We start from the raw sequence: 22,280 nt of genomic DNA, 5'->3' as shown, positions 1-22,280 counted from the left end.
TAAACTCACAAATAAGAAAAATATTTTGAACAATATATCTGATAAAGGTACAAAAATATAATTCATGTAATGGTCGTTGTGTGATGGGCACTGTGTGATTTAATAATTAAATAGGATTTAATTTAAACTACATATAAACAGTTATACTGTTATTACTATTTAAGAATAAGTAAAGGATTTCACAAAAATAAAAAAACTAAGTAAAGGATTGCACAAAAATTAACAAAAATCTATAAATTACAGGAAGTATTTTTGCAAGATGGTCAACATTAATAGTCATTAGGGAAACACAAACTAGAACCTTGGTGTTATATTTTACTCACACTAGGATTGCTATGATCATAAAGACAGAAATGACAAGTATTTGAGAAGATATGAACAAATTGGAACCCTTATACTTTGCTACCTGGAATGTAAAACAGTGCACATTATCTACTTTGATAATAGATTGACAATTCCTCAAAAGGCAATCTATGGAGTTACCACATGATAGAGGCAATCCTCTACCAAACAGATACACAAGAAAACTGAAAATACAAGCCAAATATCCCTTGCTTAAAATACTTCAAATCAGAAATGTTTCAGACTTGAGACATATTTAAAATTTTCTAACATCTACAAATAGACATATATCTTGAGGATAAAAACAGTTATTCTGGGAATGAGATACTTGTTTATGACCTGAATGTACTTTATACAAACAGCCTGAAGTAAAATTTACATATTTAATGCATTTATGTGTTATAGGGCACTTGATCACACTGTGAATCCCAAGATTGTTATACCCTGAGATTGTGTTATTTATTTAAAAAAACAACCTGTGGCTAGTTGTGGTGTGGCTCAACCTTAGCACACACCTTTAATCCCTCTGGTTGGAATATAGACATGCCTTTGGGCCACACCTTTAATCCCAAACAATGAAAGTAAAGTTAGTTTGTAGAAGGAAGCAGCTATGTTTAAAACTGATGTCTGAGTGAGAAAGATTTGACAGAACAGAATATGAACAACTCTCATGAGTAGAGAGGAAAGGAGAGCTGCTTAAGGGGCAGTGGAGAGGAAGGAGACAGTTTTACAAGGTTGCAGACAAAGAACTACCTAGACACAGGTGAAGATAGAACTAGCCAGAGAATGAGAATGAGCCAGAAGATTAGGACAGACTGCCACAGTTAGTAAGAGACCAAGCAGATCCATTCAGGAATGGCCAGGAGAAGCCAGATTGTATCAGTCAGCTTGAAGAGCTCTGAGCCAAAACAGCTGAGTTGAACTAGCCAGCCAGAATTCAGAAAGAACTAGGAAGGAGAGATCTTATTCAGCAGTAAATCTCAGAGGCTGAAAACATTCTAAGGCTGATAACATTGTATTGAGGCTAGAAGCTTCCAGGAGTAGGCCTTGGTTAGCAGACAGAGGAACTAAGCCTCCAAGATGACAATTACATTGGGTGAATAAAAGTTATTTTTACATTTATGTCTGAGCATGATCTCATCACAATTAGTTAGATGATGTAAAATTTTTTATTTACACAGTTGCTTTGACTCTCAAAGGATTTCAGAGCTAAGGAGAAGGCTCAGTCGATAAAGTATTAGCCTTGCAAGCATGAGGACCTAAATTCAGATCTCAAGCACCCATGTAAAAATCTAAGCATGGAAGCACATGTCTGTAACTTGGGCATTGCAGAGCTTGGAGAAAGGAGGACTCATAGGGCTTGTTACATCTACTCTAGTTTAGTGAAAAATTATGTCTCAAAAAAAAAAAAAAAGTGATGGGCTAGAGATGGCTTGAAGATTAAGAGCATTGGCTGCTCTTCCAGAAGACCAGGCCTCAATTCCCAGAACCCACATGGCAGATCACAACTATCTGTAACTCCAGTTCCAGAGAATTCAATTGCCATCTTTGGTCCCTCCAGAGGGAACAAGGCAAGCACTTGTTGCACATTCTTACATGTAAGTAAAATATTCGTTTAAAAAAAAAAAACAGAAGGAAGGACCATCCAGAGACTGTCCTACCCAGGGATCCATCCCATATACAACCACCAAACCCAGACACTATTGCACATGCCAGCAAGTTTCTGCTGAAGGGATCCTGATATAGCTGTCTCTTGTGAGGTTATGCCAGTGCCTGGCAAACACAGAAGTGGATGCTCACAGTCAGCTAATGGATCGAACACAGGGCACCAGTGGAGGAGCTAGAGAAAGTACCCAAGGAGCTGAAGGGGGCTGCAACCCTATAGGTGGAACAACAATATGAACTAACCAGTATCCCCAGAGCTTGTGGCTCTAGCTGCATATGTAGCAGAAGATGGCCTAGTCAGCCATCATTGGGAAGAGAGGCCCTTGGTCTTGTGAAGATGCCCAAGTACAGGGGAACCCCAGGGCAGGAAGCAGGAGTGGGTGGGTTGGGGAGCAGGGCAGTGGGGTGTATAGGGGGCTTTGGGGATAGCATTGGGGATAATAAAAAAGAAAAAAAGGATTTAAAAAACCTAAAATTACAAATACATTTTAAAAAATAAAGAATAACTACAGAAGACATTGAATGTCAATTTCTGGACTCTGATATGCATATACACCGGTACACAAGTATACACACACACACAAGACTGTACAAATACTAAGCATAGAAAATAAATTCAATAAAACATGATTCTGGGGAGGGGGGCTCAGACTTTTTTAGATACTTCAAAAATAAATAAAGAGAGATACTACTGGGTTCCAGATATTTGTTTCTGGGCTGTTTGTTTGTTTTTCTTTCTTGGGATATGATTTATTTTTGTAGCCCTGGTTATCTCAGAACTAGCTCTTTAGACCAGGCTGGCATTGAACCTCCTGCCTATGGCTCCCAAGTACAAAGAGATTAAGGGTGTGTGCCACTACAGCCTGGCTGGATTCCAGATTTTTAATTAAGAATAGTCAACTAAAAAAAAAATAGTCAACTCATTATGTTGGCAAAATAAGTTTTATATGAATACCCACAGAAGCATTATTCATAATAGCCAAAAATGATTCCAAGCTAGATTGACTGGCACATACTATAACCTCTGCTACTCAGGAAGCTGAGGCTTGATTACATTACACAGTGGGCTCGGTGCCAACCTGGGCAACTTTATGAGACCTTGTCTCAAAAAGATTTTTTGAATAAAATACTGAATAGGGGCTACAGAACTAGCTCAGTGGTGGAGCAATTAGCATTCACAAGGCTTTGCATTCAATCCCCAGTATTGAGAGAGAGAGAGAGAGAGAGAGAGAGAGAGAGAGAGAGAGAGAGAGAGAGAGAAGGGGGGAAGGAAGGAAGGAAGGAAGGAAGGAAGGAAGAAAGAAAGAAAGAAAAGAAAAAGGAAAAACTTAATGTCTATCAGTTGGTGAATAAAAACAAACATCAAACATAAAATGTGGCTACAGGAAGTGGAGGAGAGTATGGAACAGTGTTTCAAGACATGGCATGGCTGTTTTATTTTATATTCTTTTTTTAATTATTTAATTTTTAAACTCCACATTTTATCCTCCCCCCTGTTCACCCCTCCTGACTGTTCCACATCCCATACCTCCTCCCCACGCCCTGTCTCCACGTGGATGCCCCTCCACCTATTCTTGAACTCACAGCAGCTGTGATTACTTGTGTAAGATATTCACAAGATTAGGCTCTCTGGCAGACTGGCCAGCTCAGCTACCACTGAGGCCCAAATCAAGGGTTCTGAATTCATCCACCCCAAAATCTGTATCATCTTCAAAAGGTTGGGATGCATGAAAGCTCCAGTCTTGCTGATCCAAAGCTGAAGGATCTCCACAAACCAGAGCAACAAGATAACCTGGAGGAGTCCTGATGAGGACCCAATATTGTAAATCTTGAACCAGACCAATAACACACTGCAACATTTCCAAGTGCAGAAGTGTAGACAGAGGGATATACTGCGGGACACACTGTGACATACTACAGCTTCCATGATGAGATATTTTCCATGTTTTTTTTTTGTTGCTGTTTGTGTGTATTTTATTTTGATGGGAAGTTAGCAAGGATGAAAGACAGATATGAGGGGTCAGGGAGATGAATGGGACTAGGGTACATGATGTAAAACTCACAAAACCAGATTTTCTTCCATGATAGAAAGGAAAGAACCATTGGCAAGGTTTCCAATATGCTCCTGTTAACAACTCTAATGAAACTCACTGGGTTTCACACGCACGCACGCGCGCACACACGCACACACACACACACACACACACACACACACACGACATGAAAGTAGAAATGGTAAGGGGGTTAGCATGTGTGGTAGAGGGACAGCAGGGAATGGCAAACACAAAATACATTATAAACATGTATAGAAATGTCATACAGAGACACACTATTATGGATAATATATGCTAAGGAAACATTTTTAAAAGAAAAGGAAAATATGTGGCATAACCACATGAAATACTATTTTGCAGTGTCTGGAGTAATAGCTCAGCTGGTAGATGGATTACTTAGCATGAACTTTATGTTTGATCTCTAGTACACACACACACAAACTAGGCATGGTAGTGTAAGCTTATAACCACAGAACTTAGAAGAAAGGGGCAGGAGGAGAAGTTCAAGGTTACCCTTAGCTACACAGCAACATTGGTTATTGATTACATGAGACCCTATTGCAGGGGGTAAAGGAATTATTTTGCCATTAAAAAAAGTAGTAAAGTGAGGTGCCACGTTTATAATCATATACTCATGAAGCTGACAAAATATTGCAAGTTTGAGGAAAGGTTGGGCTACATAGCAGATTCCAAGATCACATAAATCTGTCTAAAGAAAAAAAAGTAAGGTGGTACACATTTGTAATCCCACCAAGAAGGTGGAGGTAGGAAGATCAATAGTTGAAGGCCAACTTGAGTTGAGTTTAAGGCTAGCCTAGACTATGTGAGAGTCTATCCCAAAACTATTATTTATGTGAAATACTCAAGATGAAAATCCACATACAAGGGAAATTTAAAAGAAATTGTTGTCCCAGGCTGGGAGAAGAGCAGAATAAAAAGTAACTGTTAATGGGGAAAGTGTTTCTTTTTAAAGTGATGATCCCTGGCAAAAGTGCACTAAAAACAACTGTTAAACTTTTATATTTTGTGGCATATAAATTCTATCTCACTTTCTACAAAGGCACACTTAACACAATAAAAATTATAACAAAAATATGTCTAAGAGCTAAACTGGTGCTGGGAATTTATAGCACTAAATGCTCACATTACAAAAGAAAGAAAGTCTGAAATTAATAATCTAAAATCCATCTCGAGACTAGGAAAAACACTAGGAAAAAAGTATAAAATAAACTCAGAATGAACAGACGGAAAAATAAAGATAAAAGCAAAAATCAAAATTGAAAAACTAAAGAGAAAAAACATCAAACAAAACTGATAAGCCTCTAGAAGACTGACAGAAATAAAAGAGAAGACACAGGTAACTAGTATCAGGGATGAACAAAATTGGGGAGAGGGAGGAAGGGAGAGAAGAAATAAAAGAATGAATCGATATAGTACTTCTTTGAAAAGCATAGGCAACCACAACTCATCTAATATGGAATACATGGACTGGCAAGATAGCTTTGGTGGTAAACACATGGGCTAGATAATGCAAATAGCCTTACAAAGATTAAGGAAAACTAATCCTAAAATAAAACTCCTCCCCAAATTTTCAGGTCCATGTTATTTCACAAGAGAATTCCATTTATTTATTTATTTATTTATTTATTTATTATTTTTAAGCTGAGCATAGTGGCACACACCTTTAATCCCAGCAGCTGGGAGGCAGAGGCAGGTGGATCTCTGAGTTTAAGATCACTAGCCTGATCTATGTAGTGAGACCTTGTAATAGACAAAACAAAAGATCTTTAAAATATTTATTTTGTTTTATTGTAGAGTTTCACTAACTTGCCCAGGCTAGCTTTGAAAACATAATCCTCCTGCCTCAGTTTTTCCAAGTATCTGATATTACAAGTGTGTTTTATTATACCCACATTCAATAAGAGTATTACCCTATACATTTCAATAAAATTTAATGTTAATTCTGATTAAATAATCAAGAAACATTTAAATTGGACTGTTCATAAAAGATTCAATTAGCTTCTAGATATCAACTCTCCCCAAATTGCGACAACAGGGTTTTTTTTTTTTAAATGTACATTCTCAGCTCAGGATATAGCTCAGTGGAAGAATGGCTGCCTAGCAAAATACACACAAATTCAGACTCCACATGAGACCTAAGAATTCTATAAGTAAATCCCAGGCATGAACTATTAACAAAGAATGTTTCCATCCTGGTCATTCAATGTTATTGACCAGAACATCAGCCTCTGAGTTAGTATCCCTAGAGTCATAGGACTAAGTCCTGTTCTCTATTCGTATACCCAGTGTCATTAACCCCATATACAATGCTCCATCAGCCTCCTCCTGCTTGTTCTGTCATCTGTGGCCTCCACACAAAACCAAGCTACCTACTGGCCAACATATAAATTTTCTTGAGGTCTAGTTCTTAACCTCTTAGCGAATGAGAAAAAAATGTCACATAATGAGATTAATAAATTACAGACAGGGTTTGGTACAGTACCACTATCTCCCTTCTTTCTGCCTTTCCCATCCTCCCCTCTAGAGGGACCCAGGAATGACCTGTTGGAATAAACAGTGTTTGTCCTTGCTTCACAGAACACTTGTAGCACTTTTCCACCTGGTCACCAAAGAACATCTCGTTCTGATTGGAGGAGCTGCTCCAGCACTCAAAGAGAGTCAGATTAGCATTTGTTGGGCGGATCAGGTAGAAGATCTTCTCACCCTGAAATAAAAAGATACCATACTAAAGATTTCAAGAAAAGTCCTTCTCAAAGAAGGATGTTCAAATGGTCAACTCTCTCTCCCAGTCTCCACCCACATCTATATCAGCAGGCCAGAGCTGTTTCTCAAACCCATCAAGAAACATTTTTAGATAAACTGCCCAAATTTTCTCCAAATTTTCCAAAAATAATTTGAAAGGAGTACTTAAATCTATTTAAGTTAGGAGAAATATATACCAATTGCTCTTATTTTAGATGTAATACCAAATGAAAAATGGCATCTATACATAAGATCAATACTACTAGCCCTAGAATTTAAGGCCATATTACTGATGAGAAGAAAATTGAATCTGCTTTTAAATGCCAGTTATACAGTGTTCCTTCTCATACCTGCAATCAAAGTTAATAAGTTTAAAAATTCAGTAACTGTCCAAGGATTTCTTCCAGAATATTATATTTCATTAGATGATGGATTATCTGTTGGAAGGATATTTTATTTCCTAATTATGTTTTGCTTGGATAATCATCTCATAGACATTTGGTGAAAAAAAACCACACCCTAGCATAAGGATAACTCCGCAGCTTAGCTAATACATCAAAAATTTCAACACAGAAAACTATGATGTGTGACAAAACTGTATGTGTACTATACAATTGAAAAAACTGGCAGCCTTTATAGAGAGGAGCTAATAATAGTATTCTATCAATTACCTTATTTTGATAACTATCCTGTAATTACTTAAGAAAATACCGTTGTTAAGAACTAAATAATGGATTATTAGACATAAGGAGACACTATGTCTGGAACTACTCCCAAATGTCTTAGATAAAAAAATACAGCCACTTTACTTTGGTTACTTTGGAGAAAGTAAAAGAATTCTACAGTACATATATTAAAGTTTGAGGGAGGGAAAGCTTACATTACCAAGAAATTTCTACAACTAATATAGACATTTTCATACATATTGGGAGAAATAGAATTCCTTCATTTAAGAAGGTAGGGAATATCTTAAGTAATTTATTGCTATCCAAAAAATCTACATCTGCGGTACTAGAGATAGAAGCTAGGACCTTGCACACGTTAAGAAAGCACTACACCATTAAGTGATGTCTCTAGACCTCAAAAAAGTAGTTTTAGTGCTAGGGGTGCAGCCTAGGGCCTGCTGCATGCCCCCCTCTCCATGGTTTTTGTTGTTCTTTTGTTTTGTTTTGTTTTGGATTTTTTGAGACAGTCTCTCATTCTTTAGCTCAAGCTAAACTGAAGCTGATCTGAAACTTACCATGAAGCTCAGGCTGACCTCTCATCCATGGCAAGCCTCCTGACACAACCCAGCAAGTGTTGAAATTATAAGCAGAAGCCACCATGCCTACCTTCAACAACTTTTTTGCTTAAGCATCAAAATTGTAGAGACACACCCACATGTGCCATATCAATCACATTAATATCTTTGTCAGAACCTGAAGTAAAAAAATGAATTCTGTATCTCAGGGGAAAAAAACTTCTTGTACCCTCACCAGTACCTAGAATGGCCTTTTACCCAGAAATTCTGTCTTCAAAATTAACACAATAGAGTTAATCATGTCAAAGTATTACCCAGATAGAATATGCGAGGCAGATGTGTCTGGCTGCCTCCAGGTATCATACTCATTCCTACCTTAAGCACATGGTACCAAACTGAGGTCCCACCAAAGTCAATGTGAAAATCTGTATAGCTATCCCGCACACTCATGAGGCAGTACTTCTGCACATTGGGTCTCTCAAAGACACTTTCCTCTGGCCACAAGTTCTCCACCCATGACAGCTTGCGAACAATTTTGGGTGTTTCGACAAGGTTTGAAAGCCTAGTAAAGAAGGTGAAAAGAAGTGTGAGCTGACTGAAAATTGAAGGTTTAAGCCTGAATACAATACTGTGGTCAGATTTTAAAAAGTCATTTTCTCCACAGAACCCAAAGGTATATGCAACAAACTTCTTACAAGTTTGACAGTAGTCCTGCTCCACTCAGCTCCAAATCCAGTCCTAAATCCTAGCCCCAAATCCTTCCCCAATAGGAAGTGGCCATTCTACTACTAAATTGTCATGCCCATTATTTATTTCGCTTCCCCAGTCTACTCATTCAGCACTTAGTTTGTAACAGTTGTCTTTTCCCTACCTTGATATCTTCTTTATGAAAAGCCCTTACAATTACAGAAACCTCCTGGAGCTCAGTTCTATACATCTGACTGTTTTATCCCACATAAACCCACATATCTTATAATATTATGCACGCCTCTTTGTTTTAACCTTCAGGAAATTCAATGAAAACTGTACAATCTATTTCCACCAACTACTTCCACCAACTATTTAAACAAAGGGTTATGCATTCATGTGTACAGTATCTATCTATATGCAACCTGGTTCCTCATTTTTATTTTCTTTTTGTTCTAGTTTTCTTTTTCCCCTTTTCTGCATGTATGCAAGCTATCACACAGGTTTTCTGGATTAAGTGATATATAAAGAAACTACAGTTTTTAAATACCTTTAGGTTCTTTAATCTTAAAAACAACAGCAAGGATTTTAGTATTATAATCATGTTACCACTGTGGGAAACTGAAAAGTACACTGTTTTTGCAACTTCTTGCAAATATTTTTATTATTTGAAAGCTTAAAAATCCCAATAAGCAATAAGTAAGTTTCCTAAAAGAAAAAGATGTGTTAGAATTTCTTAATATTCACCACAGTTCTGAATATGTAAGTACTAATAGGATATTTTAAAGATTATAGGGCTGGAGAGATAGCTCAGCGGTTAAGAACACTGACTGCTCTTCCAGAGGTCCTGAGTTCAATTCCCAGCAACCACATGGTGGCTCACAACCATCTGTAATGAGATCTGATGCCTTTTTCGGGTGTGTCTGAAGACAATTACAGTTTACTTATACACATAAAATAAATAAATCTTTTAAAAACATATAATTTTTCCCTTGTAAATGTAGGCAACCTACCCTTACAAAAACTACTTGTAATTTTAAAGTTTATTTTCAAAGACTGAGGACTTATTGTTCATTTAGGACAATCATAAATAAAAATATAAACACTAGGAAAAGATCAAAGAAGATGCCCTAGAACAAAGGAGACAGATTAAGTTAAATAGACTCTATATAATTTAGCTCTGCTAGAAATCGAAGAAACTGACTTAGTTATTATAAAGTTGAATCAGTGCCCTTTAAAGTATAAGCCAACTCCCTTCTCCAAAATGAGAAACAAAACTGCTAGAATGAAGGAATCAAACCAAAATATAAATTTAAGTATATCTACAAGTTTTAGATGCCCTGTCAGGCTTTTCTGTTACCTTCCCCTCCTACCTGGTATCAGAGAATTCCAAACTAATGACATTGAGGACTTTTTCCCTCTTCCCACTGTAATAGTATTTGACAAAATCACCGAGTTTCATCTTGCAGTCAGCCTGGCGGGCCACATCAATCACATCAATCTCTTTGTCAGAACCTGAAATAAAGACATGAGTTCTGTACTGAGTTATGTCTCTCAGGGACAAAAACTTCTTGTTCCCTCCCCAGCACCTAAAATGACCATATACTCGGGAATTCTATCTTCAGATACTATGTGTTCAGGACAGAGAGTAGAAATCTATCACACTCTCAAGATCTGGGTGGGGGCTATTAGGGCTCTGGAGCTATCTGATAGAAACTCTCACATAGTCTAACTGCCCATGGATCTGCTTTTCACTGATGCTCCAGTAAAATATAGTATGTAAGAACAGGTATCAGAGACTATGATCCCTAAAATTTTCCAAGTTAAAAAAATGGCTCAATGAGACCATATTGTACTTGCAGATGGGAGCCTGGCATGGCTGTCCTCTGAGAGGCTCTACCAGCACCTGACTAAGACAGATGCAGATACTTACGGCCAACCACTGGACTGAGGTCGCGGACTTCAATGGAGGAGTTGGAGGAAGGACTAAAGAAGCTGAGGGGATTGCAACCCCATAGGAAGAACAACAGTGTCAACTGACCCAGACTCCTCAGAGTTCCCAGAGACTAAGCCAAAAATCAAGGAACATACATGGGTTGATCCGTAGCCCCAGTATATATGTAGTGGAGGACTTTCTTGTCCTGCTTCAGTGGGAGAGGATGTGCTTAATCCTATGGAAGCTTGATGCTTCAGTGAGGAGGGATGCTGATGAGGGTAAGGAGGGGATGGGTAGGTGAGTGGGGGAGCACCCTATCAGAGGCTGGGGAAGGGAGTGAAGAACTCAGGGAGTAGGGGACCAGGAAGGAGGACAACTTTTGGACTATAAATAAGTAATATAAATTAATAAAAAAATTGGCTCAACCTAATTTTATGTAGTTTATTAAGAAAAGAATGAATCAAATAAATACTGTCATTAGCCCCAAATACACACAAACATACACACACACACACACACACACACACACACACACACACACAGTCCCTAGGGCTAGAGAGACAGCTCAGTATTCTTCCAGAGGTTTTGAGTTTAATTCCCAGCAACCACATGGTATCTCACAACCATCTATAATGGGATCTTATTCCCCATTCTGATGTGCATGAAGACAGTGCATGCATGTACATAAAATAGCGGAATTTTTTTAAAAAAAAGCTAAAAAGGAAAAGAAGACTAGTAGTATGCCTCTTGTCTCGCCATAGAATGACTATCTGCAAGGCCTTCACATCATACTCTCAAGATGTCTAGAAAGCAAATATTAAAAGTTGGACTAGAGAAATGACTCCAGTCTTTTTGTTTGTTTTGTTTTTCTTTTTTTTTTTAAAGATTTATTTATTTATTATATGTAAGTGCACTGTAGTTGTCTTCAGACACACCAGAAGAGGGCGTCAGATCTCATTACGGATGGTTGTGAGCCACCATGTGGTGGCTGGGATTTGAACTCAGGACCTTTGGAAGAGCCGTCAGTGCTCTTAACTGCTGAGCCATCTCACCAGCCCCTGTTTTGTTTTTCAAGACAGGGTCTTTCTGTGTGGCTCTGGCTATCCTGGAACTCACTATGTAGACCAGGCTGGCCTCAAACTCAGAGATCTGATTGCCTCTGCTCTCTGGGTGCTGAGATTAAAGGTATCATGAGCCACCATGCCAAGCATGATTTAATTTCTGGTAGGAACAGCTAATGTCACAGTTAAGAGGGTTTGTGGTGTCTTACCAACATAGTGTTCCACATCCCTCACGGTGAATGATGGAGAGGGTAATGTCATTCCCAACCCATCCTTCTTCAAGACGAGGATAGGCACACTGAAGCTATTCTCTTCCAAGAATTCCACAGTCAGCTGACTTCCAGTGGGCTTCAGAATCACTTCATCTGAGCTGTGTGGGCCATAGGAAAAAAAAAACATGACCTTGAGATTCTGCTCACTAAAGGCCTTAATGGCCTCTCACTAGAGGGGTATAGTCTTCTGAGGGAGTCTTAAATGGGTTGAGAACTAATGGCATAAACTTCATATGCCAGGAAAAAACATGTTTCCAAAGCAGTAGACAAGGTCACTGACAGAGGTAGGAAAGATATGGCAAACAGGATGTTCTTTTCTGAACAACAAAGGAAATTAGTCAATAGCTTACCTAAGAAGAGATAGAACTAACAATTTTGACTCATTTGTTCTAACTCAAAATAGCAACATCCAATTTAAAATGTTATTGAAGAGAGCAAAGACTGAGCTTTTAAAACCAGTATTTACAACCACTTTTTTAAGATGGTAATTGTTTTTAATTTTTTTCATACAATATATTTTGATAATATTATTCTCTACCCCCTCAACTACTCTTAGTCATAATGGAGACAAGAGAGTGGTAGATAGATGGAGGTATACACAGTGCCAGAGCATTAGCTTAGCTTGCAATGAGTCCATGATTTCAACCTCTAATACCAAAAAAGAAAAAAGACTATGAAGAAAAGGGAAATTAGTTGTATTGAAACAAACATAAACTCTACCTGTTTTACTCTTTATGTAATTCAGGATGGCCCAAAATTTAAACTGCAAAAACTAAAGCCATAAAGGTACTAGGGGAAAAACATGTAAGAGACAAGACCCAGTTTTTACTAAAATGATAATAAATAAATAAATTGATCTGCATTAAAAACTAAAATTGTCTGCAAGGAAAGCTGTTATAATATAATATATATAATTATAATATACATAATAGCATGGTATATGATAATATCATATAATAATATATAATGTAATAAGTTAGTTTTCTCCAATGGAGTCTCATTGGAGAAGTATTAACACTTTTTTGTTGTTTGTTCAAGACAGGGTTTTTCCATGTAACCCTGGCTGTACTGGAATGAGATCTGTAGATCAGGCTGGTCTTGAACTCATAGAAATTCACCGTCCTCTGCTGCTGCTAGGATTAAAGACATACACCACCACTGCCCAATTTATTAACCACACTTAAGGGAAGGCTCCATGGCCAAAAGTAGATGGCCATCACAGAATAAACTCAAAGGTATTTTTGTAGACTTTTTGTTTCATATTGTTTTGTTAGGGTTATTTTGTTTTGTTTTGTGTGTGTGTGTGTGTGTGTGTGTGTGTGTGTGTGTGTGTATGAGAGAGAGAGATTTTTTGTGGGTTGGTTTCTTTTTTGCTGTGTATGTTTGTTTTCTGAACACAGAGAAAGAAAGGGTGCAGAGTTGGATAGATGGGAACAATCTGGGAGGAACTGGAGGGGGAAAACATGATCAGAATGTATTGTATGAAAACATTTTCTCAATAAAAAAATATGGGACTGCTTTAGAAAAAAGAAAGCTATCAATAAATATGACCCATAAATATATAAAAATCAACCTCTTTCATAATTAAGGTAATAAATTAAAATAAAAAGATTCATTAAATTTTGAAAATTTAATCATAAAAAATCATCAAAGCTTTGACAAAATGTCAGTGATGTTGTATAAGTTTTATGCAAAGAATTGGCAATATTTACAGATTCCTAAGGCATATCCTTTTTGATCTAACAATTTTACTTTTACACAGTTAAATCTACATTTATACTTGTCACACATGCAAAAACTTAAGTACAGAGAGATATTCACTGGGGCTGCAAATATAGCTCAGTGGTAGAGTACTTGCCTAGCATGTGTGATACCTAGGTTCAATGCTCATTACTGAAGAAAAAAGGTATGGCCTATAGAAGTTTTCTTAATAACAGCAAATTGCTGGAATCAATTTAAATGTCCATCACTAGAGGACTGGTCAAATAAAATATGAAATAATAAATGACCATGAAAGGAAAAACCACCTATGTATGCGATTGTAGACAAATTTCCAAGATATATTATTTAGGTTTAAAAATAAAGGTAATGTATAAAATATAATGCTTCCATTTGTGTCAAAAATGAAAAAGGACACACAACCACATATATGTGGATACAAGTACTATTTTTGAAAAAAATATAAAAAATTAGCTGATCTAAGTAGAAGAAGGGATCTGAGGGGTCTGATGTAGAAAGGGGACTGACAGCCTTTAATTTTTTAAAACTAATAACCTAGAAAAATCAATCTAATACTTGAAGTACAAGAAACCTGAAAACAGTCCAATGGACTTAAAACCACATGATACTTCTTTATTCATTAATTTCTAACTCATTATTTTTGTTCAATTCATTTTTACTAAATCCAGGTAAGTTGAAAGAAAAAGCATCATTTTGATTGAAAAACATAGTACAGCTCTCTATTTTTAGTTTTAAAGTTTCCTCTCCTCTATAATGAGAGAATTAAATTTGCTGACCATTAAAAACTCTTGCAGACATTTAATGGGGAGCTGTTATAAATATGGAATAGGAAAGGGGAAGGAAATAAAGAGTCATAGAATGAATGACTATGATCTAAGTATATTTAATAATATACATGGAAATGTCATAATGAAATCCATTACTTTATATAATTAATATACACAAGGAGAAACCAAAAAAAAATCTGTCCAATTCTAGCATTGTTCAGATGCTTATAAGTTGACTAAGGCAAAAGCTGCTTCCCAGTTACTGCAGATTTTTGTAAATAGGTCATAATGTACTCTAAACATCAAGTGAAACTCTGGTCACTGTTACTTAGGAACTGACCAAAACAGAAGTTCCCACCCCGGAGATCCTGCAGGGCCCAGAAGATATCCAGACATGAAGGAGGCACATAATGGCACAGCCAGTGGAACAGCTGAAAGGAAGTATGTACAGCTTCTCATAGCTCTAATGCTTAACATTTCCTCACCTGTCAAAAGTTCTACCCCGTAGTTCTCGGATAAACATAGAGCTCCCAGTCTTCAGTGGCTTCCCCTTGTGATTATCATGTCCTTTGGAAGATCCACGACGTTTTTTCACTAAACCAGAAAAAGACAAGTGGTAATGAGTTAGAACAGACAGGAGCTAAGAATCTAAAACCCCAGGGGCATCTACAGTTAAAGATGCTCTCTTATACTCAGGAAAGCTCCTCTTAAAGAAGAGTGTGCTTCCTCTGGGTAGTTCCTAAAATGGGAAAGAGATAAAGCTATGCATATTTGCTCTCTTAGGGCAATAGCTACAGGCCCTGTTGGATGTGCATGGGCTTCTGCTGTTTCCTAAGGAAGACACATATGAGGCAAAGACTATCCAAAACTACCTTTGCTTTGTTTCTTCCCTTGTTACTTCCTGATACAAATTATAAGATCTACTTACTAATGGAAGGTCCATGTAAGACCTCACAGTTGGGACAATGGTAAAGATCAATATCAGCAGCCTTCTCCTCCTCAACACCAACACAACTGGAAAAGAAAAAAACATAGCCAAGGTTTATAAGATTTTTATTTATTTTTTAAATTATTTTATTAGATATTTTCTTCATTTACATTTCAAATGCTATCCCGAAGTTCCCTATAACCTCCCTCCGCCCTGCTCCCCTGCCCACTCACTCCCATTTCTTGGCCCTGGTGTTCCCCTGTACTGGGGCATATAAAGTTTGCAAGACCAAGGGGCCTCTCTTCCCAACAGTGGCTGACTAGGCCATCTTCTGCTACATATGCAGCTAGAGACACGAGCTCTTGGGGTACTCATTAGTTCATATTGTTGTTCCACCTATAGGGTTGCAAACCCCTTCAGCTCCTTGGGTAATTTCTCTAGATCCGGCCCGTGGTGGCACACGCCTTTAATCCCAGCACTCGGGAGGCAGAGGCAGGCGGATTTCTGAGTTCGAGGCCAGCCTGGTCTACAAAGTGAGTTCCAGGACAGCTAGGGCTATACAGAGAAACCCTGTCTCGAAAAAAAAAATTTCTCTAGATCCTCCATTGGGGCCTCTGTATTCTATCCTATAGATAACTGTCTGCTTGTGGACGTTGTACATCGTGGTGCGCACTAGGCTCCGCACCACGATGTACAACGTCCACAAGCAGTGGATATTTTATTCCCTATTTTGGGGAGGAATGAAGTATCCACACGTTGGTCTTCCTTCTTCTTGGTTTTCTTGTGTTTTGGAGATGGTATCTTGGGTATCCTAGGTTTCTGGGCTAATATCCACTTATCAGTGAGTGCATATCATATGTGTTCTTTTGTGATTGGGTTACCTCACTCAGGATGATATCCTCCAGATACAACCATTTGCCTAAGAATTTCATAAATTCTTTGTTTTTTTTTTTTTAGATTTATTTATTTATTATATGTAAGTACACTGTAGCTGTCTTCAGACACTCCAGAAGAGGGCGTCAGATCTTGTTACGGATGGTTGTGAGCCACCATGTGGTTGCTGGGATTTGAACTCTGCACCTTTGGAAGAGCAGTCGGGTGCTCTTACCCGCTGAGCCATCTCACCAGCCCCAAATTCATTGTTTTTAATAGCTGAGTAGTACTCCATTTTCTGTATCCATTCCTCTGTTGAGGGACATCTGGGTTCTTTCCAGCTTCTGGCAAGATTTTTATTTTTTAAAAGTTCTATATCAGTGAGTGCAGTATAGTACATAAGGTGATTTACATTTATATCAATTAAAATTAAGTACACCTGAAGGCTGGATAGATAGCTCGCTGGTTAAGAACACTGGCTGCTTGCGCTTTCAAAGGACCTGAGTTTAATTCCTAGCACCTAAATAGTGGCCCATAATCCTCTCTAATTCTAGTTCCAAGGGATCTGGTTCCTTCTTCTGACCTCTACTAGCACCAGGCACTTGGTGTACAGACAGACAGAGAAACATGTGGACAAAACACTCATACACATAAAAATAAATTAATTAAAAAATAAAGTTAAGCAAAATTTAAAATGTAGTTCCTCTATTACATCAGCTACATTTCACCAGCCACATGCAGTTATTGTACATATTATAAAACATTTTTATCAATGCAAAATTCTACTGGTATAAAACAATGAAGGCAAAACTTCATGACGAGTCAGAATGCTCAAAGCTGAAAGAGACTAGAGCATCAGTATGTGAATAAAAAGAAATATATAAATCCAGTAATTTTTAAAGACTTATTTCTTTATTTTATGTATATGAATACACTGTAGCTGTACAGATGGTTCTGAGCCATCATGTGGTTACTGGAAATTTAACTCAGGACCTCTGTTCACTCCAGCCCCACTCGCTCCGGCCCAAAGATTTATTTATTAATATATGTAAGTATACTGTGGGTGTCTTCAGACACACCAGAAAAGGGCATCAGATCTCATTATGGATGGTTGTGAGCCACCATGTGGTTGCTGGGATTTGAACTCAGGACCTTTGGAAGAACAGTCAGTGCTCTTACTTGCTAAGCCATCTTATCAATCCCCCCCCCCCAATAAATCAGTTTAAATGTTCCAAATAGTTACATTTAAAAGGTAAAAAGAGGGGCTGAGCAGTGGTGGTGCATGCCTTTAATTCCAGCACATGGGAGGCAGAGGCAGGCAGAGCTCTGTGAGTTCAATGGCAGTCTGGTCTACAGAGCAAGTTCCAGGTCAGCTAGGGTTGTTACACAGAGAAACCCTGTCTCAAAAACAAAACAAAAAAAGCTAAAAAGAACCAGATGTTCTAGTCCTCTAATCCACACTTCTAATTCCAGCATTCTAGAGGTGGAGAAAAGAGGATTATCATGTGTTTCAGGTTACCCTCAAGTATTAGACCAGCCTGAGCTATATAAGAAAAACATCTCAAAATACTAAAAGATTTTTTAAGAATAAGTCTTATTTTAATATTTTATTTTGCCTAACATACTCAAAATACAAGAACCCAAACTTAGAACTTTGTTGAGATATTTTATTAAATAAAACTACCAGAAATATTTAGAGCCAACAACATTTATGAATGAAGAAATATAGTAATCATTTTGAAGCTTCATTTAGATTTAATTTTGTATGCATATATATAAATTTCACACATTAAGCTCTTCTCTCACCAAGAAAGATGACAAGAACCTTTCAAATAATTTCTGTCTATGGTTTAAATGCTTTAAGCCTTTTATCAACCACATATAACAAGGCATATAAAAATGGTAGAGCTCAAATAGTTTCAGCCAAGATTATGATGATCAGTCCAGAAATCTGGTCCCTCCTTTACCTTCATCTCTGCAACAATAACTCTATGTCTATAAACCTGCAGCATATCAAGAAATTAAGACATTAGCATCAACTTTGTAGATGTTAGCAGATAATGTACATAAAGTTCATTAACAAAATGAACACAGAGACTGGCACAGCATAAATGACAAATGACAGTTAATATTACTTTTTGCCATATTCATGTTATCATTCCTCACTACCCTAAAGTTTGTTTTCTGTTTGTTTGTTTGTTTGTTTGTTTTCTTGCTTGCTTGTTGAGATAGGGTCTCACTATATAGCACAATCTCACTTCAAACTTACCTTAACTTCCTGGTCCCAAAGTTACTGGCCTGCGTCACCTGGCCTAATCTATAAATCTTTTGTTTGGACCTGAGGCACTCATTTCCATGACATACGTGCTTTATGTTTCATGCCCTGCTGTATTTGGACACTGCTCAAAAAGGAAACCTTGCTGTCATCACTCCTGAACTTTTATCACATATTCCTTTTCTACCAAAACCAGTCACTGCCTGTCACCTCTCTCAACTTCCATGTCATGGCCTCAGCAATCCTATACCATGATATATAAACTGCTCTAGCTTCACCTTCAAGAAACACTTGTCGGGCATGGTGGTACATGTGTCCTGTGGTGGTTTGAATCAGAATGGCCCTCATAGGTTCATAAGTTTGGATACACGGTCCCCAGTTAGTGGAACTATTTGGAAAGGATGAGGTATGACCTTGGAAGAGTTGTGTCATGGGCAGGGGCGGGCAGTCTTTGAGGTTTCAACAGATGTCTACCATCCCTAGTGTGGTCTCTAACTCCTGCTTAAGGTTCAAGACGTGATCTCTCAGTTGTTTCTGCTTTCTCTCTCCCATCATGGGTGCTAACCCTCTGAAACATATATAAGCCCAATTCAATACTTTCTTTTTATAGTTGCTTTGCTCATGGTGTTTATTACAGTAACAGGAAAGCAACTAATACACCCATAATCTCAGAATTTCAGAGATAGAAGCAGAGGAATCAGTAGTTTAAGGTCAGCTTTGGCTAGATGAAACCCTGTCTAAAAACAAAACAATATAAAACAGAACCCTCCTTTACTTTTCAAGTTTAAACAAAAACAGTTGATCTACAAGGAAATTATTTTCTCCATACCAGTGCTACTCAAAGTGTAATCCAGTTATTCTCAACCTGTGGGTTGTGACACCTTTCACAGGGGTCCTATATCAGATAACCTGCATATAAGACATTTATTTACATGACAATTCCTAACAGTAGTAAAATTATAGTTATGAAGTAGCAACTAAAATAATTTTATGGTTGAGGGCCACCACATATGAGGAACTGTATTAAATGGTTGCAGCATTAGGAAGGTTGAAAACCACTAGTGTAATCCATAGACTAATAGTGATCTGTCTACAGGTCTATAGTAAGTACAGAAAACGACAGTATTACTTCACAAAAATCTGACAGGATGTTTTAATAGCCATTGAATCTAATAATGAAAAATTGAGGTTATATTGCTTTTTGTTCACATTGGTTTTCTAGTCATTCTCTTTTTCTTTTATTAAATAATTGATCCATTAGAGACCAAAAATAAAGAAAAATATGTCCTTGTTCTTCACCATACAGTCTAAGGAGCACTGTGTTAAGTGTTCTATCAGCTTCATATGGTCTTAAGAAGGAAGGCAGGCAGGCAGAGGTGGGCAGATTTCTGAGTTTGAAGCCAGCGTGGTCTACAGAGTGAACTCCAGGACAGCTGGGGCTATACAGAGAAACCCTGTCTCAAAAAACCAAAAAAACAAAACAAAACAAAACAAAAAAACAAGAAGGAAGGCCCAAGTATGGATGCTTCAATCCCACTTAGAAGGGGGAACAAAATAATCACAGGAGGCAGAGGGAGAGAGGTACTTGGGTAGAAGAGGTGAGGGGGAGGGAAATGAGGGACAGGATCAGGTATGGGAAGAGACAGAAGTCCAGAGGGTCAGAAGAATGAATACAAATAAAAGCAACAGTGTGGGCTGAAAGGTGGGGGGAGCCTCTAGAAAGTCCCAGAGACCTGGGATATGAGAGGCTCCCAGGACCCAATGGGGATGGCATTAGCCAAAATGCCCAACAGTGGGGAGATAGAACCTCAAGTACCTCCAGTAGAGAGACATGACCCTCAGTTGACAGATGGGGCCACCTACCCATCTCAAAATTCTTGTCTAAAGGAAATGCAGGGACAAAAGTATAGCAGAGACCAAAGGAAAGGCCATCCAGAGACCACCCCAACTTGGGATCCATCCCATGCACAAGTACCAAACTCTAATACTATTGCTGCTGCCATGTTGTGCTTGCAGACAAGAGCCTGGCATGGCTGTCCTCTACTAGTACCTGACTGAGACATGCAGATACTTACAGCCAACCATTGAACTGAGGTCAGGGACCCCTATGGAATAGTTAGGGGAAGGGCTGAAGGAGCTGAAGGGGATTGCAACCCCATAGGAAGAACAACAGTATCAACTAGCCAGACCACTCAAAGCTCCCAGGGACTATGCCACCAAGCAAAGAGCATACATGGGCTGGTCCATGGCCCCCACTACATATGTAGCAGAGGACTGCTTTGTCTGGCATCAGTGGGAGAGGATGCACTTGGTCCTGTGGAGGCTTGATGCCCCCAGAGAAGGGGGATGCTAAAGGGCTGAGGTGGGCATGGGTAGTTGGATGAAAAACCTTAGAGGCAAGGGAGCTGAGCTCATGGAGGGGGGACCAAAAAAAAAAGAGTTCTATCAGATGGAAACCTCTATTCTTCTGGACACTGACAAGACGAGGAAGTTCAACAGATGACCCTTTTATCTCTCCAATGAGAATTTGAGATTATCTCTACCATTGTGCCTAACTCTTTTCCTGCTACTGTGATAGAATACCATGAACAAAAGCAACTTAAGGACAGAGGTGCTTATTTTAGTTCATGGTCCAAAGTATATCCCAGTAGGAAAGTCAAGGCTGCAGGTACTTGAAACATTCAGTTACATTGAGTGCACAGTCAAAAAGGTGATGAATGTCTGCTGTTGCTCAGTTCCTTTTCTGTTTATACAGTCCAGAAAAGTGCAATTCAACAGTGAAAGTGGGTCTTACCACCTCCATTAAAATACAATCAAGATCATTTTCCATAATTACTCACAGGCATGCTTGAAGGCCTCTCAGTGATTCTAGATGTCATCAAGACATCAACTGACATCAACCATCAAACCATAAGTAAGATGAGATGACTCATTCCTCTTTGAGTTTTATACCATGCAGCAAGACCACATCCTGCTCCTCTTTACTTCCAGTTACCCTTCTCCCTAGCACATTCCTTCATTCATTGGAGAACCTGCTCACAGATTTTTTTCCACACCAAGTCTTTTCAATATTCTACGAGGTATCAGAAATAACACAGAGACCCAGCTTCTTTGACCTTATCATGTTCAGATAGTTACCTCTACTCTCATTTCAGCTACTCTCATAACCATCCCCCAGACTGTCCAGCAATTGGCTAACTTCTGGAATATGAAATAAATCCATGTTCCATTTCACCATAAACATATCCACCAGGTTCCCACTATACCTATTCTTTGCTTTCAAAACATCCTAGCTATTCCTACTTTTCACGAATTCTTTGTTTAATTTAATTTTGTTGTTGTATGAAAAAAGGTCTCACTGTGTACTTGTGGCTGGCCTGGAACTCACAGAGTTCTACCTGTCTCTGCCTTCTGGGCATCCCCCTTCTGCCACCACACCACACCACACCATACCCAGTACATTCTTTTGTAACTTTATGCTTTGTTTTCAGAGAAGGTCTTATGCTGGCCTTGAACTCAAAATCCCCATGCCTCAATTCCTGAATAAGGGATTACAGGCCTGTGGCACCAAATCTACCTATTCTTGACTTCAACCTACTTACTATCTAGCTTAAATTCCAGCATTCTTCACTTGTCCCACCTACCTTTCATCACATTTGCAAAGCTATCCCTAGTTC

General features: G+C 38.3%; 1 protein-coding gene across 5 annotated transcripts in view; it reads right to left on the bottom strand.

Moving 5' to 3' along the window:
- Positions 1–22,280, bottom strand: part of Phf8 (PHD finger protein 8) — a 109,973-nt gene that overhangs the window by 70,203 nt on the left and 17,490 nt on the right. For all 5 annotated transcript variants that reach the window (XM_021187339.1, XM_029534136.1, XM_029534134.1 and 2 more), the window contains exons 3-8: positions 15,456–15,541; positions 15,013–15,121; positions 11,958–12,118; positions 10,125–10,266; positions 8,440–8,626; positions 6,624–6,786 (exon numbers count right to left, since the gene is read on the bottom strand). In XM_021187339.1, the coding sequence (XP_021042998.1) occupies positions 6,624–6,786; positions 8,440–8,626; positions 10,125–10,266; positions 11,958–12,118; positions 15,013–15,121; positions 15,456–15,541 (848 nt within the window). The remainder of the gene's footprint in view (positions 1–6,623; positions 6,787–8,439; positions 8,627–10,124; positions 10,267–11,957; positions 12,119–15,012; positions 15,122–15,455; positions 15,542–22,280) is intronic.

The sequence above is a fragment of the Mus pahari genome, chromosome X (assembly GCF_900095145.1).
Source record: "Mus pahari chromosome X, PAHARI_EIJ_v1.1, whole genome shotgun sequence".
Taxonomy (NCBI): Eukaryota; Metazoa; Chordata; class Mammalia; order Rodentia; family Muridae; genus Mus; species Mus pahari.
The sequence above is the reverse complement of the archived record's forward strand: the minus strand, read 5'-3'. Positions and strand labels throughout refer to the sequence as shown.